Consider the following 27,956-nt stretch of genomic DNA (forward strand, 5'->3'; position numbering starts at 1 on the left):
TGTTAGGATCACTTTTGTATTATTATTTCAGGCAGTGCATTCCTAAGAAACAGCTCCTGTTGCATGAAGCTTGCATTCCAGCTTCCCCTACTATTTCCAATAACTTCACACCCAGATTAAAAAACGCAATCGCAATCAGTGTTCCCTACATTAGATCCTCTTCCCCAGGAATGAAACAGAAGCTCACCCTTTCTAAAAAAAACTGGGAACTCCCCCAGCCCCCGCAGTTTTATATCACTCTGTCCAGTGTTTCCGCTGATCAAGTATAATTTCATTTTGTCCAGCATCTCTTCAATTTCTGGAGCACTTGAGGTCAGTCAGGGGCAAGGCTCAGAGAGCAGGCAGGAGAGTCTGGCCTGGAACTGGGAAGAAGCAAAACTGTCAGAGCTGTTTTTCTGCACAAGAGCACTCTTCCCCACCGGAAATTCCCAGCCACTAGTGTTCAGAACAGGGATGCGGGTGGCGCTGTGGGTGAAACCTCAGCGCCTAGGGCTTGCCGATCGCATGGTCGGCGGTTCGAATCCCCGCAGCGGGGTGAGCTCCCGTCTTTCAGTCCCAGCTCCTGCTAACCTAGCAGTTCAAAAGCACGTCAAAGTGCAAGTAGATAAATAGGTACCGCTTTATAGCGGGAAGGTAAACGGCGTTTCCGTGTGCTGCGCTGGTGCTGGCTCGCCAGAGCAGCTTTGTCACGCTGGCCACGTGACCTGGAAGTGTCTCCGGACAGCGCTGGCCCCCAGCCTCTTAAGTGAGATGGGCGCACAACCCTAGAGTCGGACACGACTGGCCCGTATGGGCAGGGGTACCTTTACCTTTACCTAGTGTTCAGAAGGAATACTGGTAGAGCCTCTTTTAAAGCCATCCCAAGTTGGTGACCAGAGAATAACACAGTTTATCTATGCGCCGTGTGAAAAAGTCCTTTCTTTTGTCTTTTGGCCTGAATTCCCCAACTTACTGGACGTACCCAAGTTCTTGTGTTCTGAGAAGCAGGCGCATCTCAATAGATCGCTGTTAATTCAGTGACAGCAAAAGCAAGAGCCACAACCTCTGGAAATATTTTAAGTCTGTGTGACGTTTGCCCTCCTATGTGTATGACATCATACTGGGTTCATAGGGAAAGGGTTAACGTATTGTAAAATGACTAACCAATGGGAACCCAGCGGGCAGAGTTAACGGTGTATAAGATTTAAGCACAGAGGTTTTTAGAGAGTTAGAGTTGTTGAGAAGACAGTCTGGAGTTAGGAGAGACTGAGAAGAGAAGTTTGTGCGTTAAACAGTTGAGATAATCAGTCAGAAGATATTAGTTATAGGAAGGTATAGGCCAGTAAAGAAACAAAAGTTAAGATACTGACAGGAATATTATCTGAGAAACCATAAACCTGTTAATGTTTGTAAAATAAACTTTTTTTTGTGTGTTCACTTTTAACAACTGACTGGACTCAGTATTTTACCAGAGAGTAACTGGTTGGTGGCAGCAGGAGAGCGAGCCCAGTGGTGGCACAGGGATCAATAGACCGTTAAATGTCTGGGGACCCTGTGTGATCGCCACAGTCTGTTACCAATCTCTGAAGCTAAGAGTTCTGCCACACCTTTTAAAAAAAGATGACACTGAAAGCTGCGATCCTGCACCCGCTTATCTAGGAGCATGCCTCAAGGAGACTTACTTGTGAATAGAATCGTAGCGTTGGAAGGGACCCCAAGAGTCATCTAGTCCAGCCCCCTACATCGCAGCAATCTCAGCTAAAACAGGTGGACATCCAACCTCTGCTTAAAAACCACCAATGAACTCTGGATTCAAATTAAGTTATTTATAATAAGGTGACATTGAAAATCAGTGCGAAGTTAGTAAGCAGGCAGAGAAGCAGCCCGGTCTATGCACTCTGTACCAGGCATTATGGGTGTGCACACTCCGATCGGCTCACGTGATGCTTATGATCGGGGAGCCGCCAGGTGTCAGGTAGAAGAACAGGTCAGTGTTTGAGGACAAACATGGCAGAGGTGTTTGGGGAAGGGTGATTGCTCAGTGGTAAGCGAGTCTGCTTTGCACACTGAAGAGCCCAGGCCCAATCTTCAGGTAAGGCTGGGAAAGGCTCCCCCCATCTGAAAAAAATGGTGCTTCCCTGCCAGCCAGTGCAAACAGTACTGGGGTACATGGACCATCTGGTCTAACTAAGTATGCAAGGTACTTCCCTATGCTCCTTAAAGCGGCCTCCTTTCCGAGACTGCTGTGTATGCGCTACGTGGCCTGTGCCCTAAGGTAAAGGTAAAGGGACCCCTGACCGTTAGGTCCAGTCGCAGATGACTCTGGGGTTGCGCGCTCATCTCGCTTTACTGGGCGAGGGAGCCAACGTTTGTCCGCAGACAGCTTCCGGGTCATGTGGCCAGCATGACTAAGCCGCTTCTGGCGAACCAGAGCAGCACGCGGAAACACTGTTTACCTTCCCACCGGAGTGGTACCTATTTATCTACTTGCACTTTGATATGCTTTCGAACTGCTAGGTTGGCAGGAGCTGGGACTGAGCAACGGGAGCTCACCCCGTCGCAGGGATTCGAACCACCGGCCTTCTGATCGGCAAGCCCTAGGCTCTGTGGTTTAGACCACAGCGCCACCCGTGTCCCAGTAACATACTTTAGCTAACCTACTTGCACTTTGACATGCTTTTGAACTGCTAGGTTGGCAGGAGCTGGGACTGAGCAACGGGAGCTCACCCTGTTGCGGGGATTTGAACCGCCGACCTTTTGATAGGCAAGCCCTAGGCTCTGTGGTTTAACCCACAGCGCCACCCGCGTCCCATAGGTAGCCTTCCCCAACTCTCAAGCAACGCATGCAGGATGTGGGGTACATCCTGGTCAGAAAAAAGGTAAAGGTAAAAGGTAAAGGACCCTTGGACGGTTAAGTCCAGTCAAAGGCGACTATGGGGTTGAGACACTCATCTCACTTTCAGGCCAAGGGAGCCAGCGTTTGTCCACAGACAGCTTTCTGGGTCATGTGGCCAGCATGACTAAACCGCTTCTGGCGCAATGGGACACCGTGATGGAAACCAGAAACGCCATTTACCTTCCTGCCACAGCGGTACCTGTTTATCTACTTGCACTGGTGTGCTTTCAAACTGCTAGGTTGGCAGGAGCAGGGACCAAGCAACGGGAGCTCACCCCATCACGGGGATTCGAACCGCCGACCTTCTGATTGGCAAGCCCAAGAGGGGTTTAGACCGCAGCATCTTGGTATTATTGCAAGTAGCATAATGCAGCTTCTCTGAATAAGGCATGCTTGCGGATGCTTCGGGCTCCCAATCAGTTGGAAGATGCTTGAGCAGATGGCAACACAGCTGTGCCTGCCAGGGCTGATGGGAGTTGTGGTCCAAAACATCTGGAGCAGGGCTACAGCAGGTTGATGCAGCAGAATGTCTGCCCCCTCTCGCTTCTTTTGAACCTGCTCCCCTGAGACTGAAGCTGGATGCATTTTTTCCTCCCTCCTGTCTCTACTGCTCTGTTACCTCTTCTGGTTTTGGGAAAGGGCCGTAGCTCTACAGTAGAGGAGCCTCATTGCACACAGAAATCCCAGCTTCAATCTGTGGAATCCGCAAGTACGGCTTTGAGAGAATTTGGCAGTGTAGACAATACTTGGGACTTGGGATAAAGTGATTGCCAGTGTTCAAATAAGAGTTTGGTGGAGGTTCGGTTGGTTTCTACACATTAAATTCTTTTTGGGGGGTGGGGTGGAGATCAGCTTGTGCATGTCAAGCAGCAAAACATCTTGAGCTGGCCTCGAGCTCTGCTATAAAAGAGCAGCACCTTCCCACCCTGACCCTCTGCGCCCCTCCCAGCCACGTACTTTCTCTCCCTGGCACCTTCTTCAGCCAGAGCTCCTGCAACCTCTGTAGGACCCGGTCCTTCTCCTCTGCCTCTCGCAAAGCTTCCTGCCGGGGATGAAATAATAATAATAATAATAATAATTTATTATTTGTACCCTGCCCATCTGGCTGGGTTTCCCCAGCCACTCTGGGCGGCTTCCAACAAAGACCAAAAATACACTAAGATGTCACACATTAAAAGCTTCTCTAAACAGGGCTGCCTTCAGATGTCTTCTGAATGTCAGGTAGTTATTTATCTCTTTGACATCTGGTGGGAGGGCATTCCACAGGGCGGGTGCCACCACCAAGAAGGTCCTCTGCCTGGTTCCCTGTAGCTTTGCTTCTTGCAATGAGGGAACCACCAGAAGAGTTTGTGATGTCAGAAGCAGCTGTCAGACGTATCATCACCAAGGCCATGGGCATGTTTGGGGGAGTGTGCCCCACAGGCAGTGGCAGAGAACCCTCTCTGGCACCTGGGGTGGAACGCACTGCCCGGTGACACATGCGCAACGTCCGTACGGACTGCGCATGTGCAGCATCCCGTACAGAGTGCGCACACGGAGCAGCCCATACAGATGCCCATATGGACAGTACGCGCCCTCGGCTGCTCTACAACTGGGTGGAGGCAGGGGCCATCTTGTCACCCACCCCCAGAGTGGCACCCGGGGCGGCCTGCCCCCTCCACCCCCCCACTTCGTACACCCTTGTCCATGGGTGCCACCCACTCCAGTCAAGTCTCTCTCCTATGTCCATATCAGCAACCCCCACCTCCAGGCAAGAGAAAGTGTGTGTGTGTGTGTGTGTGCAGGGGTGTCAACTTGAATAAAATATTGGGGGGGGGATAGTATGCCCTGCTCCACATAATAGATGAGAAGACACAGCACATTTAAATGACAATGCCCATGAATTGGGAGGGTGGGCAAGTGGGCTGCACCCCTCAAACATTTTATTGGGAGGGGGGAAAGGGACCTCAGCCCCTAGGAGTTGGTGTGTGTGTGGAATTATGGGCACCCATGGGTGCCACACTGGCACTCCCTGTAGCTGAACCTGCTCCATCAAAAAATTTAAGGTAAAGGTAAAGGACCCCAGACGGTTAAGTCCAGTCAAAGGCAACTATGGGGTTGCGGTGCTCTTCTTGCTTTCAGGCCGAGGGAACCAGTGTTTGTCCGCAGACAGCTTTCCAGGTCATGTGGCCAGCATGAATAAGCCGCTTCTGGCGCAACAGGACACCATGACTGAAGCCAGAGTGCACGGAAATGCCGTTTGCCTTCCCGCCACAGTGGTGCCTATTTATCTACTTGCACTGGTGTGCTTTCAAACTGCTAGGTTGGCAGGAGCTGGGGCACAGCAATGGGAGCTCACCCCGTAGTGGGAATTCGAACCGCCAACCTTCAGATCAGCAAGCCCAAGAGGCTCAGTGGCGTGTAGACCACAGCGCCACCTGTGTCCCGATGTCAAAAAGTGTAATCCCTATGTCAGCCACTAGATGCTAAGCAAGGAATTAAACCAAGCAAATACCATGTGGTGAAACAGCTTGCTAGATATCAGAGCAGAAGAAGAAAGCCAGCTTTGAGGACGGGCAGTAAATGTTAGGATGAGCTGAGCAATAAGAAAGAGATTCTTATTGTTTTATTTACTCAGATTTCTTTTTTGTTTTTAAGCTTTGCTATTTTCTTTCTGCCACTGAAGCTGGAAAGATAACAATTAAAAGTCTGGTAAACAAAGGCAGACCAAGCCTGCAGGGAAGAGCTTTTCACAAACCTTGCTGATGAAATATTTAATTTGGATCTATTTTTAAAGTTGGAGGGCGGAAAAGGAAGGCTCCACTTGCCAGCTCCATTTAGTGGGGGAAATGCAACAGAAAGAAGCAGAGCGAGATAATAATGTAATACAGTGGTACGTCGCAAGACGAATGCCTCGCAAGACGAAAAACTCGCAAGACGAAAGAGTTTTTGGTTTTTTGAGTTGCTTCGCAAGACGAATTTCCCTATGGGCTTGCTTCGCAAGACAAGAACGTCTTGCAAGTTTGTTTCCTTTTTCTTAAAACCGTTAATACCCAGGGTGCATTGCTTGAAGAGGTGCAGTTGCGACTTGACTTCGAGGAGCAACTCATAGCACACGGTGTGGTAGCCTTTTTTGAGGTTTTTGAAGACTTTGGTGATTTTTGAAGCTTTTCCAAAACTTCTTTTGCAGCCATTTGGTAAGTTAAACTTTTAAAACTTTTTGGGGGGGGTTTGGATTTTGGGTTGGGGTGTTTGGAATTCAAGGACTTGGTGTTGGGGAGAGGGTTGCAAGAATCTGGAAGCTTGTGTGTCTTCTGGGAGGTTTGATGCTTTTGAATTTTTTGGATGTGAAGCACTGATTTTTTTGGGGGGGGGTTGCGAAGGTAGGAGCTGTGCTGCCATGGGGCCCAAGAAGACTGCTGCTGCAGAGGCCGGCAAGAGGAAGAAGGAGAAGGTTACGCTGGAAATGAAGAAGGAGGTGGAGGAGCACGACCACGAGCTGACCACCCAGGAGCTGGTCAAACTGCAGGCAGAGGCTGCGCAGGAGCAGGCCTCGCTGGAAGAGGAGGAAGCAACTGAGGAACAGCTGTCCTCCAAGGAACTGAGGGACAATTTCCAGAAGTGGAAAGATGTGCAGGCTTTGCACAGCGGCACCACCCTGACAAGGACCTGACACGTGACCTTGCGAACGCTTTTGATACGAGGGTCATATCGCCTTTCAGGGAGGTGCTGAAAAGGCGGATGAAGCAGCAGACCATGGACAGGTTCTTCAGCAAGAAGCAAAGAGTGGAAGAGGAACCTTCGAGTTGTCCCCCAGAGTCTTAGAAAATGTATGTACAGTACACTTTGGTGATTTTAAAATGCTTTTCTGTCATGTTTAGAAACTTTAATTATTGTTTCTTCAATTTTTGAAATGCTCTTTACAGTATGTGTGACTTTAAAGAGCACTTAATAAACTTTTTGTACCAAATTTGGCTTTGTGTGGACTTTTTTTGACCATAGGAACGCATTAATTGATTTTCAATGCATTCCTATGGGAAACCGTGCTTCGCAAGACGAAAAATTTGCAAGGCGAAAAAACTCACAGAACGAATTAATTTCATCTTGTGAGGCACCACTGTAATGTAATAATACAGCACAGAAGGCAGAGGGCTGCATGCACATTTCCTATACAGTCATACCTCATGTTACATTTGCTTCATGTTACGTTCTTTCAGGTTACGTCCCGTGGCAACCCGGAAGTACCGGAAAGGGTGACTTCCGGGTTTCGCCGCTCACGCATGCCAGAAGCGCAAAATGACGTCACGCGCATGCGCAGAAGCAGTGAATCACAACCCGCGCATGCACAGATGTGCCGCTGCAGGTTGTGCTCTTTTCATGTTGTGAACGGGCCTCCGGAACGGATCCCGTTCGCAATCAGAGGTACCACTGTACACAGATTGTAGTCACAGGATTTTGAGGTTCTAAGGGAAAGTCTGGCAGGTCCACTCCAGCTCTTGACCTGCTTTTCCATACCTGGAGCATCCTAGCCTCTTCTTCTCCCAAGAGGCCTTTTCTGAAAACAAAAACTGCTCACCGCCAGGACCTGCTCCTTCACTGCCTCCATCCCCTGCAGCCGCGCAATTTCTGTGCGATGCTCCTCCAAAGCTGCAGCACCCTGGGTGAGCTCTGCCTCTGCCTGTGTCAGGCGCCTGCGCAGCTTCTCCGCTTCCTGCGCCCGTTCTCGGGCATCCTGCAAATGGCGGCACAGCTGCTCCTGCAACGAGATGGAGAAGATTGAGAATCCCGGCCTTTCCGTTATTGTCACCTGGCTGACGTAGGACAAACTTCAGGCTTGTGGGATCTGCTTTGTTGGTTGGCTTGCGACAACCCTAAGGCCTACTAACGAACCTGAGTCAGGTACAAAAGAGTAGGCAGGAGAGGGGGGAAAGTAAAGGTAAAGGGACCCCTGACCATTACGTCCAGTCGTGGCCGACTCTGGGGTTGTGGCGCTCATCTCGCTTTATTGACCGAGGGAGCCGGCGTACAGCTTCCGGGTCATGTGGCCAGCATGACTAAGCCGCTTCTGGCGAACCAGAGCAGCGCACGGAAACGCCGTTTACCTTCCCGCCGGAGCGGTACCTATTTATCTACTTGCACTTTGACGTGCTTTCGAACTGCTAGGCTGGCAGGAGCAGGGACCGAGCAACGGGAGCTCACCCCGTCGTGGGGATTCAAACCGCCAACCTTCTGATCGGCAAGTCTAGGCTCTGTGGTTTAACCCACAGCACCACCCGCGTCCCTTGGGGTATAGATAATAAATAATTGTTGTTGTTGTTGTTGTTATCTTTCCCCCCTCCGTTTTGCTTTCTACTGGCTTGGTATGTTATTTATTTTTGTTGCGAATTACTTTTGAATTTATTGTTTTACAAAAGTTCCTCAAGTGAGTAATAAGTTGAATGAATAAATAATATATATATATTCTGGAGATGGTTAAGATCCCACAGAGTGCCCCTTTGTGCTCCTTCTCATTCCTACCTGCAGCTCCTGTTCCGTGGCAGAAGCCGCGTTTTCCACAGCTTCCAGGCGCCTCTGCCACTGGGCTCTGATCTCCTCCTGTTCAGCCAAAGACCGGGCCAGCAAGTCTTCCTTCTCCTGGATCCTCTGGAGCAGCCCTGGGGTGAAGTCAGGGCTGCTGAGGGAATTGGCGAGCGCCTTGGGTGGAGAAATAATAATAATAATAAATAAAATGTTATTTATATCCCGCCCTCACCAGCCGAAGCCGGGCTCAGAGCAGCTAACAAAAGTAAAATGATAAAACATTCTAAAATCATTTCATTATAAAATTAATTCAAATCAGATAAATGGCAACCACTGGGCTAGAGTTCTGTGAGGATTGCCAAAGGAGGGAGTTAGGCTGTGCCTTTACCAAAGGCCTGGTGGAACAGCTCTGTCTTGCAGGCCCAGCGGAAAGATGTCAAGTCCTGCAGGGCCCTAGACTCTTGTGACAGAGCGTTCCACCAGATCGGGGCCACAGCCGAAAAAGAGGGGAATTTTTTTGGTGTTTTTTTTTTTTTTTTTTTGCAGGAATAGAGCTTATGGACCTCAATTAAAGGTAAAGGGATCCCTGACCATTAGGTCCTGTCATGGCCGACTCTGGGGTTACGGCGCTCATCTTGCTTTACTGGCCGAGGGAGCCGGCGTACAGCTTCCGGGTCATGTGGCCAGCATGACTAAGCTGCTTCTGGCAAACCAGAGCCCAGTCCATGCACTCTGTACCACTCTGATCAGCTCCGATTGGCATACTCCAATCGGCTCATGTGACGCTTATGATCAGGTAGTCGGCAGGTGTCAGGTAGTACGACAGGTCAGGCCAAGGGAGCCGGCGTTTGTCTGCAGACAGCTTCCGGGTCATGTGGCCAGCATGACTAAGCCACTTCTGGCGAACCAGAGCAGCGCACGGAAACACCGTTTACCTTTCCGCCGGAGCGGTACCTATTTATCTACTTGCACTTTGACATGCTTTCGAACTGCTAGGTTGGCAGGAGCAGGGACCAAACAACGGGAGCTCTCCCTGTCGTGGGGATTCGAACTGCTGACCTTTTGATAGGCAAGCCCTAGGCTCTGTGGTTTAACCCACAGTGCCACCCGCGTCCCACAGGTAGCCTTCCCCAACTCTCAAGCAACGCATGCAGGATGTGGGGTACATCCTGGTCAGAAAAAAGGTAAAGGTAAAAGGTAATGGACCTTTGGACGGTTAAGTCCAGTCAAAGGCAACTATGGGGTTGAGACACTCATCTCACTTTCAGGCCAAGGGAGCCAGCGTTTGTCCACAGACAGCTTTCTGGGTCATGTGGCCAGCATGACTAAACCGCTTCTGGCGCAATGGGACACCGTGATGGAAACCAGAGCAAAAGGAAACACTGTTTACTTTCCTGCTGCAGCGGTACCTATTTATCTACTTGCACTGGTGTGCTTTTGAACTGCTAGGTTGGCAGGAGCTGGGACAGAGCAATGGGAGCTCACCCCGTCGTGGGATTCGACCCGCCAACTTTCCGACCGGCAAGCCCAAGAGGCTCAGTAGTTTAGACCACAGCGCCATCCACGTCCCTGCAGTTGTTACAATAATGTTTCTTTGGAGGGGTTGGCATCCGTCTGTCTCAAGAGCCACTTCTGGCGAACAAGAGCAGCGAATGGAAACACCGTTTACCTTTCCGCCGGAGTGGTACCTATTTATCTACTTGCACTTTGACGTGCTTTCGAACTGCTAGGTTGGCAGGAGCAGGGACCAAACAACGGGAGCTCTCCCCGTCGTGGGGATTCGAACCGCCGGCCTTCTGATCGGCAAGTCCTAGGCTCTGTGGTTTAACCCACAGTGCCACATGGACCTCAACTATGGGAGGGTAAATTTGAGTTGAACATTGAGAGAAAGGTTTTGGGTCTCCTCCAGACCTCTGTTCCATTTCATTTGTGCTGGTTGGTGCTCACGCTGGTATCAGGGAGATCGCACATTTGCGTCACACGTGTTAAATATCAAAAATCCTGTGGCGTTCTAGCATTGCCAAGGAGGAGACACCATAAGGACTAGAAACCTAGCAGTAGCTACCTCCACATCCTTGGTGCTGCTGGCGAGCGCTTCCTGGAGGGCTTTGATTAAGGCTTCCTTCTCCTTCAGGGCTAGGAGCAAAGTTTCGTCCCGCTGCTGCCAGGATCCGCGGGTCGAGGCGGAGAGAGATTCCAGCCGCTGGATCTCCCGATCTTTCTGGTGCAGGACCTCGCGCAAAGCCTGGGGGAAGAGGGGCAATTGCCAAGGGTAGACAAGACAAACCCCCAGAACAGGAGAAAGCAATGTTATTTTCACGGATCCTCCTTTGTCCTCGCAGAAACAACCATGTCATCGGAGGTGCCGTCTCTTAGCAACCATAGAATCCTGACTGCTAAACCCAGCAAACTTTTTGTATCCGGGATTGTCTGTCTAACCCTGGAAGAATCCAGATTAATTACCCCCAGCAAACAATGGACTATTTTTTTTTAAAAAAAAAATGTTTGCAAATGGCACGTGTTTTTTCTTTAAAAAATTAACATACTAGAAGGAAAGATGTGAAAAGCAAACGAGACGAAGTGAGAACACAAGTTAGTGAAATGGGCTGCATTTCCCATGATGCCGCGCTGCTCCCCACATCCTTCTTAAAACACAAAGCAAAGGCCTACCCTACGTTTATCTGAAATGTCAGGTTAATGTGCCTTTGCAGCCAAGAGGGCTAGAAACTTAGTTCTTGGTTGTTCATTTGCTGAAACACAAAAGTCCCAAGCTATCAGGGTTTATCCAGAATTCCATTCGGAAAGAAACGTGGCCCAAAATTAAAAAAAGACACCAGGCAGGCCCCACAAATACAGTGGTACCACGGGTTAAGTACTTAATTGGTTCCGGAGGTCCGTACTTAACCTGAAACTGTTCTTAACCTGAAGCAACACTTTAGCTAATGGGGCCTCCCGCTGCCACCGCGCGATTTCTGTTCTCATCCTGAAGCAAAGTTCTTAACCTGAAGCACTATTTCTGGGTTAGCGTAGTCTGTAACCTGAAGCGTATGTAACCTGAAGCGCATGTAACCTGAGGTACCACTGTATATATATGCATATAGATATATATTTAAAATCCCCAGCCTTGACCACAGGAGAGGCCAGGACTCAAATTAGTTTTCCCACTGTGTTGAATTACAAATAACTTCCCACCATATTGTCCTTAGTTTTGGGCAGTGGCATAGCGTGGGGGGTGCAGGGGGGGCCGGCCACACTGGGCGCAACATCTGGGGGTTAGGGTTAGGGGGCGCAAATCCACGGGTTAGGAGGCGCAAATTACTTGCCTTGCCCCGGGTGCTGACAACCCACGCTACGCCACTGGTTTTGGGCCCCTCCTCCCTCGGTCACAGTACCCCCTCTCTCCGTTCATACATGCAAGGTCTCCTCTCCTGTGCGGAGGGCAGCGCCAAGTCTTGCCAGGTCGGCGTCTTTGTCCTTCAGCGCCTCTTGAAGGTGCCTCACCTCACGGTGCACAGACTCCAATGCCAGGAAGTGACCGGACAAGGTCTTCTGTCAGGGCAAAGAGAAGGAGACAAAATGAAGAGATACCAGGAGCTGCCTTACTCCGAATCGAACCAATGCCTTACATATGGGATGGGAAGAAGACAGATCAGGGTCTATTCCCCATCTGTGGAATGATCTCCCCAGGGAAGTTCGCCTGGCGCCTTCATTACACACCTTCAAGCGCCAGGCAAAAACGTTCCTTTTTAACCAGGCTTTCAGTTGATCTGTTTGACATCCTATATACAGTGGTACCCCAGGTAAAGTACTTAATTCGTTCCAGAGGTCTGTACTTAACCTGAAACTGTTCTTAACCTGAAGCACCACTTTAGCTAATGGGGCCTCCTGCTGCCGCTGTGCCGCAGGAGCATGATTTCTGTTCTCATCCTGAAGCAAAGTTCTTAACCTGAAGCACTATTTCTGGGTTAGCGGAGTCTGTAACCGGAAGCATATGTAACCTGAGGTACCACTGTACAGTCATACCTCATGTTGCATCCGCTTCAGGTTGTGTTTTTTCAGGTTGCAGACTGCCAAAACCCGGAAGTACCGGAACTAAATCGCGCTTTGCTCATGCACAGAAGCGCCGAATCGCAACCCCCGCGCGCGTAGACGCGGGTTGCGAATGTGCATCCTGCACAGATCATGTCCACAACCCAAGCTTCCACTGTATACCATTTTTAAATGTGGCTCTTTTCTGGGGGGAGGTGTTATTGGGTTATTTTTATTCTGAATATATATGTTGTGATCTTTTCTATGAACCACCCAGAGACCTCCAGGTATAAAGGTAAAGATACCCCTGACTATTAGGTCCACTCATGGACAACTCTGGGGTTGCGCGCTCATCTCACTCTATAGGCCGAAGGATCCGGCGTTTGTCCACCGACAGCATGACTAAGCCGCTTCTGGCGAACCAGAGCAGTGCATGGAAACGCCGTTTACCTTCCCGCCGGAGTGGTACCTATTTATCTACTTGCACTTTGATGTGCTTTCGAACTGCTAGGTTGGCAGGAGCAGGGACCGAGGAATGGGAGCTCACCACGACATGGGGATTCGAACCGCCGACCTTCTGATCGGCCCAGCCTGGGCTCTGTGGTTTAACCCACAGTGCCACCCGCTTCCTCCGGGTATAGGGTGGTATATAAACTCAATTAACAACTACTATTGGTAGATCCCCGGAGGACTGGCAGTAGATCAGCAAGGAGTTTTGATTCCCAAGTTCCAAAGCAGCAAAAACCATGTCATACTGATCCATACATTTAAAGCAGGTTAAACAGAAATTTAATGCGCATGGCTTCTCCCCAAACAATCCTGGAATGAACTGTAGTTTGTTTAGGGTGCTGGGAATTATTTCTCTGTGAGGGGGTAACTACAGTTCCCAAGATTCTTTGAGTGAAGCCAAGTGTGTTACATGTGCTTTGTATAGATGGTGGGGTTGTGGCCTAACAAATTTATTACGGTGCAAGCTTTCATGGTTCGCATGTGCATTTAAAACACTCTCACGCCACTTTAACAGTCACTACTTTCCCCCAAAGAGTCCTGGGAGATGTAGCTGGTTAATGGTGCTGACCGCATAGACCTCCAATCCCAAGCACCCTTAAAACTAAAGTTCCCAGGATTCTCCATGGCTGTTAAAGCGGAAATTGGATGTGTGGATCGGGATCCTCAGTGATCAGGGTCTTATTTCTGGCTCCATGCACTCCCGTTACCTCTAAGGCCTGGTCTCTCTCCTTCAGGCGATGGGCCATTTGCTTTATCTGAGCTTCCAGCATGGAGGGCTTGACCCCCGGAGGGCCAAGAGACTGCAAGAGGAGAAGACAGTCCTGTGGAAGAGAAAGAGGATGACAGAGAGAACGAGAGAGAGAGAGCTTTATAAAATTATTTTATTTTTAATCTTCAATTTTATACATTTCAATAACTTTGCAATCATTTTAACTTCTATGCTGCTTTTTATTTTATTTTATTTATGCTTTTCAGGTTTATACATTTCTCTAATGTTACAATCATTTTAATATTTCAAAGCTCAACTTCCTTCTCCCTCTTTCTGCGGTTCCTTAAAACTATTTTTAATATTTTCTGCATATCCAAATTAACTTCATTTGCTCATTTATTCGTCTACTTTAAATATATACTCTTATAAAACTGCAGGTTATTACAATAATCCTGTCGACGCTCTTATCTGTTTACAGTTTGTTTGTAAATATTCAACAAACCATTTCCATTCTTTTATAAAAAGTTTGCTTGATTTCTTATTTTTTCAGTAAGTTTTGCCATTTCTGCATATTCCACAAGTTTTCGTATCCATTCTTCTTTTGCTGGGACTTCTTCTTTCCATTTTTGGGCAAGTAACATTCTTGCCGCTGTAGTCACATACATAAATAAATTTCTATACAGTCTGAGTAGTTGTGTCCCTATACAGTGGTACCTCGGGTTACATACGCTTCAGGTTACAGACTCCGCTAACCCAGAAATATTACCTCAGGTTAAGAACTTTGCTTCAGGATGAGAACAGAAATTGCGTGGCGGCAGCAGGAGGCCCCATTAGCTAAAGTGTTGCTTCAGGTTAAGAACAGTTTCAGGTTAAGAACAGACCTCTGAAACGAATTAAGTACTTAACCCAAGGTACCAAAAGGAAGGCTTCTGGGTTGTTGTTTATTTACAAATGTCATTTTAAACATCTTTTTCAATTCATTATACAGTGGTGCCTCGCAAGACGAAATTAAGTCGTTCCGCAAGTTTTTTCTTCTTGCGAGTTTTTCGTCTTGCGAAGCATGGTTTCCCATAGGAATGCATTGAAAATCAATCAATGAGTTCCTATGGAGACCGTCCGGGGACAGAGGGGACCTGTTTTAAAGCAAGGGAAGGGGCAGCGGGGAGAATCACCTTCCCCTCTGTCCCCGGAGATTGCGGGGCTGGCAACGGGGAGAAGCGATCTTCTCCCCGCCGCCCCTTGCTTCAAAAGAGGTCCGGGGTGCGGGGGCAAGCTTCGTTTTGCGAAGCAAGCCCATAGGGAAATTCGTCTTGCGAAGCAACTCGAAAACGAAAAAACCTTTCGTCTTGCGAGTTTTTCGTCTCGCGAGGCGTTCGTCTCGCGGCGCACCACTGTATATCATTTCCCAGTAAGCTTTAACCTTACTACAAAAGCCACCATGTCCTGCCCATTGCCATTTGAGGTATTGGAAGGGGAGAGGTGCCTATGCCTCAGTTACCTTTGGGGGAAAAATAGTTTCTGAAATCTTAACCCATCCTTATTCCAGGGAGCTCAAAGCAGCACACAAAATTATGCACATTTTAATCCTCACAACAACCCTATGAGGTAGGTGAGGCCGAGAGCACACCACTGGCTCAAGCAAGCTCAGCAAGCGTCACAGCAGGGGAGAATTTGAACCGGGGCAACTTTGTGTTCTCAGGCAGAAATCCAGCTTTTGAAGCTGTTCCAAGACTCAGTCCCTCTCTATTCTCAATCTAGGCATGCAAGAGTCCTTATAAAAGGTCAATGAGACATTCCAGCAAGGGGTAAAATCACTCAAGGGAGATCAGGACTGGGGAGGAGCATTGGTCTGAGGAGAGTCCTGAAGGCCACTCAGAGAAGAATGGAGGGCCGCTTAAGTTCCTCAGTGGTACTTCTAAAGTTCATGCCAAAAAACCCCCACCTCTCTCCCACAGCCCAAGAACAACAACTTTGGTTAAAAAGAAGGGGGGGGGAGCCACTGAAACAGCACATCAGCGTGTTGCCTCAGAGAATAAAAAGGTCTTTGCCTTGCGCCATAAAAATGGAATGTTCCACAAATACAGGACTAATCCCCTCAAAAGCCCTGTTCTTGCACTGCTGTCCTTTGAACGTCTCTGAAGGGCGGCACCCAAAGAAAGGTATCAGTAAAAAAGGTAAAGGACCCCTGGACGGTTAAGTCCAGTCAAAGGCAACTATGGGGTTGTGGCGCTCATCTTGCTTTCAGGCCGAAGGAGCTGGCGTTTGTCCACAGACAGGTTTCTGAGTTATGTGGCCAGCAGGACTAAACCGCTTCTGGCGCAATGGGACACTGTGATAGAAGCCAGAGTGCTCGGAAACACCATTTACCTTCCTGCTGCAATGGTACCTATTTATCTACTTGTACTGGTGTGCTTTTGAACTGCTAGGTTGGCAGGACAGGGCAACAGGAGCTCACTCCGTCGCAGGGATTCGAACCGCCGACCTTCCGAGAGCTCAAGAAGCTCAGTAGTTTAGACCACAGGCCCACTCAGAGAAAGCTAGCGGAGAACCACCAATAGAGTCTGAGGAGACCCATGCAGGAAAAGGTATTAGGGGTTGTGACAAAAAACAGCAGTCCCAGTCAGGTTCCCCATTCTGCGTAAGAATAGCCCTGCAGGATTAGGCCCAGCCAGTTTCCTGTTCTCACTGTGGCTGACCGGATACCTCCATGGGAAGCCTGCACCTCCGATTCATCCTTTTCACCCGTTTGAGAGATTCGGATGGGCCACTCTATCACAGCATGGGAGGCCAAGATTTTTCTCTCTCTCTCTCCTCACCTGTAAGGCCTTTTCCTTGCTCTGCAGACACCTTGCCAGCCGCTGAATCAGCCGCTCTTGGCTACTGGCGGCCTTCACCTCCGGTGAAATCCCAGCCTCCTAATATTGGGGAACAAAACAAAACAGTTTTGGACAAATTCTGAAGTAGGCCCAAGAGGGCAGGGAAGGGAGCAAAAAGGAAACAGTGACCAGGTCCTAACATCAAGAGGCAGTGCTAAACCAAGACTTGGCAACCTGCTTTTCACCAAGTCAGAACTGAGTGCTTTTCACCAAGTCTATTCAACTCAGTACTGTCAACTCTGACCGGCAGCAGTTGTCCAGTGTTTCAGGCAGCAGCTTTGCCCAGCCTGACCTGGAAACACCAGGGACTGGGGCCTTCGTAATGCAATGCAGATGCTCCATCACTGAGCTACTACGATCAGACATTTTGCTACCCGAGGGAAAATAAAAAGAAGGTGATCCCCATCCACTTTCCCATATGCCAGCCAGGCTGGCAGTACATTCTTACTTCAACACTAGAGATGGGGCAGAGCCCTTCACTGCCTCCACCAGACACAGGAGCAATGGCCTAGCTTAGGGGGCATGCAAAACTCTGCCCTCCAATATCAAACCACCACTTGCTCAGGGCTGTCCTGAGAAGAGAACTCCGTAATAGTTGTTATAATAGGTAAAGGTAAAATGGTAAAGGACCCCTGGACAGTTAAGTCCAGTCAAAGGCGACTATGGGGTTTGGCGCTCATCTCGCTTTCAGGCTGAAGGAGCCAGCGTTTGTCCACAGACAGCTTTCCGAGTCATGTGGCCAGCATGACTAAACTGCTTCTGGCACAACAGGACACCGTGATGGAAACCAGAGTGCAAGGAAACGCCGCTTACCTTCCCGCCGCAGTGGTACCTATTTATCTACTTGAAATGGCGTGCTTTCAAACTGCTAGGTTGGCAGGAGCTGGGACAGAGCAATGGGAGCTCACCCCATCGCGGGATTCGAACCGCCAACCTTCTGATCGTCAAGCCCAAGAGGCTCAGTAGTTTAGACCACAGCGCCATCTGCATCCCTGCAGTTATTACAATAATATTTTTTGGGAGGGGTTGGCATCTGTCTGTCTCAAGAGACAATGGAGTGCGCCTCCATGGGTGAAGTGGCTGAAGAGACTGGTAATCTGTAACTGCTGCCTCGTTTGTTGTTTTTGCAGCACCCAAGTCACCTCCCCAGGGTGCAAGGTTGGGCCACATCTCTGGAGGTCCTTGGCTGCCCAGATGACAAGACCCTCCTCTTGACTTCTCTGATGTCATCGAAAGGAAAGCATAGCAAGATGTTTGGCACCACCTTGACTGCAGGAGTTGCTGGAAGGAGGCATTCAAAGCAACACCCAAACATCTTAGGGATTCCACTCTGGATTTACTCTGTAGCCTTTTTATTATTCAATTATATCCCACCTTTCTTCCCAAAGGTGCCCAGCACAGCTGACACCCCCTTAGTTGGTAAGAGGATGTTACAAGCGCCATAGCTCAGTGGTGGAGCATCTGCTTTGCATGCACAAGGTCCCAGGTTCAATCCCCGGCGTCTCCAGGCAGCCTGGGAGAGGTTCCTGTCTAACAAATAATAATTAATAATAATAATTTATTATTTATACCCCGCCCATCTGGCTGGGTTTCCCCAGCCACTCTGGGCGGCTTCCAATAAAACACTAAAATACAATAACCTATTAAACATTAAAAGCTTCCCTAAACCGGGCTACCTTCAGATGTCTTCTAAAAGTTTGGTAGTTATTTTTCTCTTTGACATCTGGTGGGAGGGTGTTCCACAGGGTGGGTGCCACTACGGAGAAGACCCTCTGCTTGGTTCCCTGTAACTTCGCTTCTCGCAGGGAGGGAACTGCCAGAAGGCCCTCGGAGCTGGACCTCAGTGTCCGGGCTGAATGATGGAGACGCTCCTTCAGGTATACTGGGCCGAGGCCGTTTAGGGCTTTAAAGGTCAACACCGACACTTTGAATTGTGCTCGGAAATGAACTGGGAGCCAGTGTAGGTCTTTCAGGACCGGTGTTATATGGTCTCGGTGGCCGCTCCCAGTCACCAGTCTAGTTGCCGCTTTCTGTATTAGTTGTAGTTTCCGGATCACCTTCAAAGGTAGCCTCACATAGAGCGCATTGCAGTAGTCCAAGCGAGAAGTAACTAGAGCATGCACCACTCTGGCGAGACAGTCCGCGGGCAGATAGGGTCTCAGCCTGCGTACCAGATAGAGCTGATAAGGAGCTGCCCTGGACACAGAATTGACCTGCGCCTCCATGGACAGCTGTGAGTCCAGAATGACTCCCAGGCTGCGCACCTGGTCCTTCAGGGGCACAGTTGCCCCATTCAGGAGCAGGGAGTCCTCCACACCTGCCCACCTCCTGTCCCCCCAAAACAGTACTTCTGTCTTGTAAGGATTCAACCTCAATCTGTTAGCCGCCATCCATCCTCCAACCGCCTCCAGGCACTCACACAGGACCTTCACCGCCTTCACTGGTTCTGATTTGAAAGAGAGGTAGAGCTGGGTATCATCCGCATACTGATGAACACCCAGCCCAAACCTGATGATCTCTCCCAGTAGCTGCATGTAAATGTTGAAAAGCATGGGGGAGAGGACAGAACCCTGAGGCACCCCACAAGTGAGAGCCCAGGGGTCTGAACACTCATCCCCCCCACCACTTTCTGAACACGGCCCAGGAGGAAGGAGCGGGACCACTTTATGACAGTGCCCCCAGCTCCCAACCCCTCTAGGCGGTCCTAGAGGGACAACAACAAAAGCAGGTGCCGGCCAGTGCAGACAATCCTGAGCTAGATGATGCCAAGGTCTGACTTGACAGAAGGCTCCAGAGCTCCCTATGCGCAGCTTGCAATTTGGGAGCGAAGCAAAGGCCGCCCTGGCCAGCTTGCCCTCCCCTGCCCCAAAGCAAAATGGCGCTACCGGCTTCACGTCCTCTCCCAGCTTCTCCTGAAAGCTCCGGAGTTCTTCTTCGGCAGCCGCAAGGCGCTGCTTCAGGTTCTCATACGCCCCTTGGACATCCTGGTGCAGCATCTGCGGAGCCTGGAACTAAGGGAAAGAAAACAGGGTTAGAGCGGGAGGATTCCTGGGTGGCAAGATCTATGCGGGTGAGAGGGCTTGCCAGGTCTCAAGACCTCACCCAGCGGTGCGCCTCCTCCTTAGGGTCCCGTGGGGCAAGGGAGGAATAAAGCCGCAAGTTTCGGGGCCAGAATCAAGCAGACAGGCTGCTTTTGTCTTGGATACTCTCGCCGCATTTCCCCACCAGAAACCGCCTCTTAACTTCTAGGCTCCTCCAAGGAGCTGAAGGCAGCGTGCATTGCTCTTCCCGTCTCCATTTGAACCACACAAGAACCCTGGCAAGGTGTGTTCGGCTGAGAGGAAGCATCTGGCCCAAGGTCAGCCATGGCTGGGTGGGAATTTGGACCTAGTATACACCATGGTTTGCTTCAACAGTTCCTGGGTTATCTCAGAAACGAGCAGACAAAGTATGGTTTATTTCATGGGTAGGCAAACTAAGGCCCGGGGGCAGGATCCGGCCCAATCGCCTCCTAAATCCAGCCCGTGGACAGTCCGGGAATCAGCGTGTTTTTACATGAGGAGAATGTATGCTTTTATTTAAAATGCATCTCTGGGTTATTTGTGGCGCCTGCCTGGTGTTTTTAGATGAGTAGAATGTGTGCTTTTACAGTGGTACCTCGGGTTACATACGCTTCAGGTTACAGACTCCGCTAACCCAGAAATAGTACCTCGGGTTAAGAACTTTGCTTCAGGATGAGAACAGAAACTGTGTGGCGGCAGCAGGAGGCCCCATTAGCTAAAGTGGTGCTTCAGGTTAAGAACAGTTTCAGGTTAAGAATTGACTTCCAGAACGAATTAAGTACTTAACCCGAGGTACCACTGGATTTAAAACACATCTCTGGGTTATTTGTGGGGCATAGGAAGAAAAAGTTTGCTGACCCCTGGTTTATTTCCTCAAGTTTTGTTTTGTTTTCCCCTCAGCTGGTTCTACCTTTTTAGTTTGGTGGATGTTTAGGCGGTTCATGCGCCAATAACAAACTACAGCTGCATGTTGTGGTTTCTGGTATCAAACAAACCATGGTTAAATCTGACGTCCATACACGCAACACTTGGGCTAAACAAACCATGGCTCATAGAATCATAGAGTTGGAAGAGACCACAAGGGCCATTGAGTTCAACCCCCTGCCAAGCAGGAAACACCACCAGAGCACTCCTGACATATGGTTGTCAAGCCTCTGCTTAAAGACCTCCAAAGAAGGAGACTCCATAGTCATAGTCTGGCTGGATGCAGGGGAATGCTGGGAGGCACCAGCTGGGAGACCCCCAAGGGAAGAAGTCTTAGAGCCCAGGGAGAGGTGGTGGGATGATGAAGAGTGGTCAGAGCAAGAAGAGGGAGCAGACTAGGAAGAGGAGGGTTGGAAGCTGAAAAGGCAACAGGGTTTAGTGAGCAGGAAGAAGCTGCGGCAGAGAGCAGTCCGGAAGCAGAAGCGGAATCAGGAGAGGAGGCAAGAGGCAGAGATGAGTCAGGCTGGTGAAGAGTCTAGGAGGTCTCCCCACTCCTGCTGTGACAAGGTCCTCTCCCTACAGTCTCCCAGGACCCGAAGAGGTATGAAGAGAGAGGAGCACAGACAGGGAAGACGGCAGAGTCTCAGATTGCTTGGGAAGGACCCAGGAGAGAAGGAAACTTAAGCAGCTGTGGGAAGGCGGGAATATTTAATCTTGGCCTCATGGGGCCAAGATCTACCAAGAAGAATTGCTGCGCTCATTAGGCCTGGCTGTCCTGAGCAGGCCTTCTTTCTTCTAATAAAGAGTTAACTTCATGTACTCAGTGTGATTTATTGCGGCCTGGCTCCCTGACAGCTTAGCTCAGAAATATGCTACACCATTAAAGCAGTTTTGCTGCATGGATCCTTGAGCAGGAATGATTTAAGCAGAGATCCTCAGAGAAGACCTCACCTGCCTGCCTCTCTTTCTGCCTCTTACCTTCGGCTCCAGCGGCAGGAACTCATCCACCATCTCTTCAAAGGCCTCCTCTCCCAAGGGGCTCTCCCTCCGAGGAGTGGGCACATGCCTGTTCCTGGCCAGCACAGGGATCCTGCTGCCCGCCGGCACCCGCAGCTGTTTCCTCTCGATGCCCCTCAGTGCCCTCAGAGCCTCCCAGGCCACGTCTGACTCTGGCAGAGTGTGCAGAGTGTCCAATGACAGCATCGAACACGACTCGGCGTCTCCCAAGCTCTGCGAGCGGAGCGAGGCGCGGGATCCGGCGCGGTGGACTGTGGGCATGCTCTGCGACTTGTCCCGGCAGAGGGGGAAGCCGGGAGACAGCACCCCCAGCCGCCTCGGGGTCCGGCACACCCACTCATAATCCGAATCCTCCACCCGGAGCCCGTGGCAGCTGCGGCACTGCCGCGACCGGCAGGGCGTCCCCGGGCAGCTGCCGTCGGCGTCCGCGGCCCAGCACTCATACTGAGAGAGGGCCATGTCATCCTGCAGGAGGCGCTGGTAGCGCACGTGGGGCAGATCCGCGATGCTGGCGGAGATCTCTTGGCCCACATAGGAGAACGTGGCGCCGGCATCCTCCGGGAACCGCTGCGCGTGGATGTGGCGGAGGGTGCGAGCCAGCTGGTCTTTCTCCGAGAGCAGGCGTTGGAGGCGGTCGATGGACAGGGCTTGCACCCGGGCGATGACGGTGTCAAAACGGTACACCCGGCCCAAGGCCTGGGCGCATTTCCCACACAAGAACTCCCCCCGCCCATCACCGCGCTGGGGAGGCTCCCGGCTGAGGACGTAGGACAGCACCACCTGCAGGTCAGGGCGCGAGCCGCCCCCACTGCGGCTGAAGAGCCATCGCCGGTGGTTGCCGCGAAGCACCGCGCCGCAGAGGCGGCAGAAATTGTTGAGGCTCTCCATGGGTTCAGAGGCGAGGGGCAGCGGAAGGAAATCCTGCGCTCTTCTGAGCCTCCATGTAGTCCCTGGCAGCTGTAAATCACTGCAAGAGCTGGAATTTCTATAACTTTTCTGTATTCAACAACCTGCTCAGGCTAAGCCAAAGAATGTTTCTGGATTGGTTTTTTCTGGATCCTCAAAGCCTGTATTTCATTTTCTCCAAAATTCTAATTGTAGCTTCCTTACTACAGAGTTCTGATCCTGTCTCGGTCCAGATAGTGCCTGGGGCTTTTGTTTCTGGAGCACTCAAGATTTCTTGATCTGGGCCTCTTAAGGTCTAGTCTGCCTCCCCAATGGAAATCGGAAAGCCAGGTTCTAGTTTCTCGGCTTCAACTCTGAGTAAGACGACAACAGAAATACCTACTGATGGATCAGCTTGGCTTCCTCTGTTCCTGCTCCCAATGGCTCGTATCATTTATCAAGATCATTGCTTGCCAAATTCATCCAAATGCAATATGCCAGAAGCACCTGCAGGCAAAGAATATATTTTACAAATACACACCCAGGATTAGAAACAAAAAAAACAAAACAAAACAAAAAACCAGACCAACCAGAAACTTAATGAACTAAAAAAACCGTCTGTAATTTCCCAGGAAGGTGGAGGGCTGGGGGTGGGGGAAGAGAGTGCATTCTTTCTCCTCAGCACCCAGAGCTGTGAAAACACACAAACGCGATATTTGCACACAGAGAGTAACACACCAAGTATTCTCATGTTTTTCCGAGAGAGGAAAAAAAGAGCATGTTTCTAGTCCTGGTTTTTAAACTGCTTTAAAGATTACAACTTGAAGGCCGGAATCAACGCAAGTTAATAAATAGTTCAAATTCAAGAAGAATATCATCACTGGCATACATTTATTCTGACAGCGGAACCTGTTTTATTCTTGCTGTGAAACTAGGCTTTGTCATAAGGGAGGTGTACACATGTGAACCAAATGAACACCACTTAAATCCTAGGTATGAAACCAAAACGTACTTGTCTAGCCTCTCAAAGACTGGGAAAGTGCTTCTCTTTAGTTGAAAGTGTGACTCCCAAGGAACGTGATGGACAGCTATGATCCAACAGCCAAGAGATCCACTGAATCATAGATGTATAAAATTGTGGAGTTGAAAGGGACCCCGAGGGTCATCTAGTCCAACCCCCTGCAATGCAGGAATCATTTGCCCAAGGTGGGGCTTGAACCCACAACCCTGAGATTATGAGCCTCATGCTCTACCGACTGAGCTACCACAGCAGATACACCCAACAGCAAAAATCATTAGGGCTGTGAAGCTTGTTAAGCAGTGTACTGTAAATTCATTCAGTTAAAAAGATTTCAAAACCTGCTCCCAATTAATCAGGCAGCAGATTTCAATATAAATCATTTTAATACATAAAAGTTCAGGTGGCAAGCAGCTTTTTAAAAGACACATTCACCCCTTTTCTCTCACTCAGAGGGAATGCCTATTTGAAGACGCAGCCTCATGGGTTGGTCCTGCCATATATCTATATATATGGAGTTTTATTTATTTATTAACATTCTTATGTTACATCGGTAAACATTATCATATTACATCACAAGGCTTATTATAATATAATTTTCAGCATGTATATGAAGTTTATATACAAAGTTTATATACCTAAAGGGAAAAAAGGACAAAAAACTATTCCAAAATCATATATGTACCAACACTTTGGACTTCCTGTCTATCCCGTTGTATATTCCTTTTTTACAAAGGAATATACTCTTATTATTGTATATCTCTTTACATTTTATCTAATACATTCCTATATCAATATGTACCCTTGTTCTTATTTCTCAGCTCAGTCTCTCTCCAACGTCAATTGAATGCTAGCATAGATAGCAAACCTTTACTGTATTTTTGAACATATATCTTATATCTATCCCACTTTTCCACAAATTTCTGTTTTGAATTGCCTCGATATTTAAACGAGCCTTAGAAACCTGGATTATTCAGCCCGTTTTTAATTGCTGCTGGGTTACATTTTATATCATTAAAGTCACTGAAACTTTTATTTTTGGTCTTATTGAAACTGATTTTAGCTTGCTGCTGCTTCAGTTACCATAATTGTTCTGCGCTTGTGTGTATGTGTATTTAATTGTTTTATGACTTTATTTTGTTAACAGCTTTTGTCTTAGGCAGCTTTAGGAGGGGATTAGACATATTCTTGGAGGAAAATACTCTCTGCGGGTGGCACTGTGGGTTAAAACACAGCCTAGGACATGCCGATCAGAAGGTTGGCGGTTCGAATCCCTGCAACGGAGTGAGCTCCCGTTGCTCGGTCCCAGCTCCTGCCAACCTAGCAGTTTGAAAGCACGTCAAAGTGCAAGTAGATAAATAGGTACCACTCCGGCAGGAAGGTAAACGGCGTTTCCATGCGCTGCTCTGGTTCGCCAGAAGCGACTTAGTCATGCTGGCCACATGACCCAGAAGCTGTACGCCGGCTCCCTTGGCCAATAAAGCGAGATGAGCGCCGCAACCCTGACCTAATGGCCAGGGGTCCCCTTTACCTTTACCTTTATCAGAGGCAATAATACTTCTAAATACCAGTTGCTGGAAACTACAGGAGAGGAATCAAAGACTCACAGAATAGTGGAGCTGGAAGGAACCCTGAGGATAATTTAGTCCAGCCCCCTGCAATGCAGGAATACGCAGCTGTCCCTTACGGGGACTGAACCTGCAACCCTGGCATTATCAGCACCTCGCTCTAACCAACTGAGCTATCCAGGATTGTGAGAGTTCTCTTGTGCTCAGGGTCCCGCTTGCTGGCTTCCCACACAGGCATCCGGTTGGCCACTGTGAGAACAGAATGCTGGACTAGACTTTGGCCTGGAACGGGTCTTGTTTGTGAGTTTCCCATAGATATCTGTGAGAAAAGGATGTTAGGCTAGATCATGGGTAGGCAAACTAAGGCCTGGGCGCTGGATCCGGCCCAATCCCCTTCTAAATCCGGCCTGCGGACGGTCCAGGTATCAGCGTGTTTTTACATGAGTAGAATGTGTGCTTTTATTTAAAATGCATCTCTGGGTTACAGTGGTACCTCAGGTTACATACGCTTCAGGTTACAGACTCTGCTAACCCAGAAATAGTATCTCAGGTTAAGAACTTTGCTTCAGGTTGAGAACAGAAATCATGCTCCAGCGGCAGCAGGAGGCCCCATTAGCTAAAGTGGTGCTTCAGGTTAAGAACAGTTTCAGGTTAAGTACAGACCTCTGGAACGAATTAAGTACTTAACCCGTGGTACCACTGCATTTTTGGGGCCTGCCTGGTGTTTTTACATGAGTAGAGTGTGTGCTTTTATTTAAAATGGATCTCTGGGTTATTTGTGGGGGATAGGAATTCGTTCATTCCCCCCCCCAAAAAAAATATATAGTCTGGCCCCCACAAGGTCTGAGGGACAGTAGACCGGCCCCCTGCTGAACAAGTTTGCTGACCCCTGGGCTAGATGTTCCTTTGCCCTGATCCAGCAATGTTCTTCTTATGTTCTTATCAACCAGTGTCTCCTGGAGAAAAGCTCCCTTTCCCCAGGCACAACAGGTGGGCTGGTGGCTATGAATCAAGAAAGCAGAAGATTGGCTTCTCTGGTACCAGGAAATCGGGCTCTAAACTCACTGTACACACACTGTACCTTTTAAGCATCTTGCTTCTCCCAAATAATCCTGGGAACTGTAGCTTGTCCTGTGCAGAACTACAGCTCCCAGCCTTCTCTGGGGAAAGTTACATGCATTAAGCATCTGGTGTGTATATAGCCTCGGTCTCTGGATCAAGACATCCAAAAGGGGACCAGGGGAAAAACAGGGACAGATGGCGATTGATTTTTTTCAGAGGCAGGAAGGGAGAGTAATAAATCCATACACACAAGAGAAGCAATCTTCTCACTCCTGGAAGCAGCTACCCTAAGCAAGAATATAAGGACAGGACATATCGCTTCCCTCAAGCTCCCTTCAGCTTACAAAGCCAACCAGAGATAGAAAGCAGGATTTGTGGGGCACCTTTAAAAACAAAAGAAAAAACCCGTCCATTTTTTAAATCATGGGATATTGTTTTGCAGGCCGACGGACCCACATGCTATCTGACTAATCAGGTTCCAGCCCATAAAAGTATCAGACCCTCGTCACTGCTTGTCCAGGATTTCTGCCCCAAGAAACCAGTAGCAACCACCTTGCTGGAATTTTGCCTTTCCCCCCGCAAGCCCACAGAGCCTAGGACTTGCCGATAAGAAGGTCGGCAGTTCGAATCCCCGCAATGGGGTGAGCTCCCATTGCTCGGTCCCTGCTCCTGCCAACCTAGCAGTTCGAAAGCACACCAGTGCAAGTAGATAAATAGGCGGGAAGGTAAATGGTGTTTCCGTGTGCTGCTCTGGTTCGCCAGAAGCGGTTTAGTCATGCTGGCCACATGACCCGGAAGCTGTATGACAGCTCCCTCGGCCAATAAAGCGAGATGAGCGCCGCAACCCCAGAGTCAGTCACGACTGGACCTAATCGTCACGGGTCCCTTTACCTTTGCCTTACCTGACCAGATTTGGCAGGAGGCAGCACAGTTGCTTCCTTCCAGGTCAGACTCCATTCTACCGCTAGCCCAGTAATGCCCCGCTCTGACTGGCAGCAAGCCTCTCCTTCCCATTGCCTGCTACCAGATTCCTTTCAACTTTTATAACGGGTAATGCCAGGGACTGAACCCAGGCTGGGCCTTTTGCATGTTGCTGAGCTACAGTCCCACTCCTTCTCCAGCAGGCTCTGGCTGCCAGCCCCATTGCAACCCACCCTATCACCCCATCCCTCAATTCAGACCATGGGTTCAAGTAGTTTAGTATTGTCTACACTGACTGGCAGGGACGTGGGTGGCGCTGTGGGTTAAACCACAGAGCCTAGGACTTGCCGATCAGAAGGTCGGCGGTTCGAATCCCCACGACGGGGTGAGCTCCCATCCCTGCTCCTGCCAACCTAGCAGTTCGAAAGCACACCAGTGCAAGTAGGTAAATAGGTACCGCTCTGGCGGGAAGGTAAACGGCATTTCTGTGCACTGCTCTGGTTCGCCAGAAGCGGCTTAGTCATGCTGGCCACATGAACCGGAAGCTCCCTTGGCCAGTAAAGTGAGATGCGTGCCGTAACCCCAGAGTCGGCCACAACTGGACCTAATGGTCAGGGGTCCCTTTACCTTTACACTGACTGGCAGTTGTTCTCCAGGGGAATGCAGTAGATTGAACCTGGATTGTTCTTCATGTAAAAGCTACTGCAGCCCATCTGCTCCTGCTGAGGTATCTTCTTACCTGGGGAGCCTTCCTGACCAACGTCCCTCCTCCACGGAAGAGGACCCAGGAGTCCTGGTGAGGCATATTGCTTCTCCAGCGTGGACTTTGCATTCTACAGTTTCACTCTGTACTGATTTGCTCCCTCGGCCATTGCAGGCGTCTCTGGGCCACCTCCCCTCCACCACACACCTTTCGACCCCAGGCTGCTGCGCTTACCTGTGCGGGGAGGCTGGCTGCACTGTTCGCCCTCCATTAGCTGTGACACATCATCTCTCCCTTA

The 27,956-nt window shown here is 49.6% G+C and overlaps 1 protein-coding gene across 1 annotated transcript; it reads right to left on the reverse strand.

The window, feature by feature from the left end:
• Positions 1 to 6: 6 nt before the first annotated feature.
• On the reverse strand, positions 7 to 27,955 carry LOC309524739 (uncharacterized protein). Its single transcript, XM_082209714.1, has 11 exons — positions 27,893 to 27,955; positions 21,463 to 22,893; positions 19,384 to 19,509; positions 16,439 to 16,537; positions 13,621 to 13,734; positions 11,786 to 11,923; positions 10,440 to 10,619; positions 8,372 to 8,548; positions 7,431 to 7,610; positions 3,833 to 3,917; positions 7 to 362 (listed from the first exon to the last, which is right to left on the reverse strand). The coding sequence occupies exons 2-11, from the start codon at positions 22,387 to 22,389 to the stop codon at positions 331 to 333; spliced, it is 2,058 nt and encodes a 685-aa protein (XP_082065840.1). The 5' UTR covers positions 22,390 to 22,893; positions 27,893 to 27,955; the 3' UTR covers positions 7 to 330.
• Between the last annotated feature and the right edge of the window lies 1 nt (position 27,956).

This window comes from Podarcis vaucheri, assembly GCF_965113315.1.
Source record: "Podarcis vaucheri genome assembly, chromosome: 2".
NCBI lineage: Eukaryota > Metazoa > Chordata > Lepidosauria > Squamata > Lacertidae > Podarcis > Podarcis vaucheri.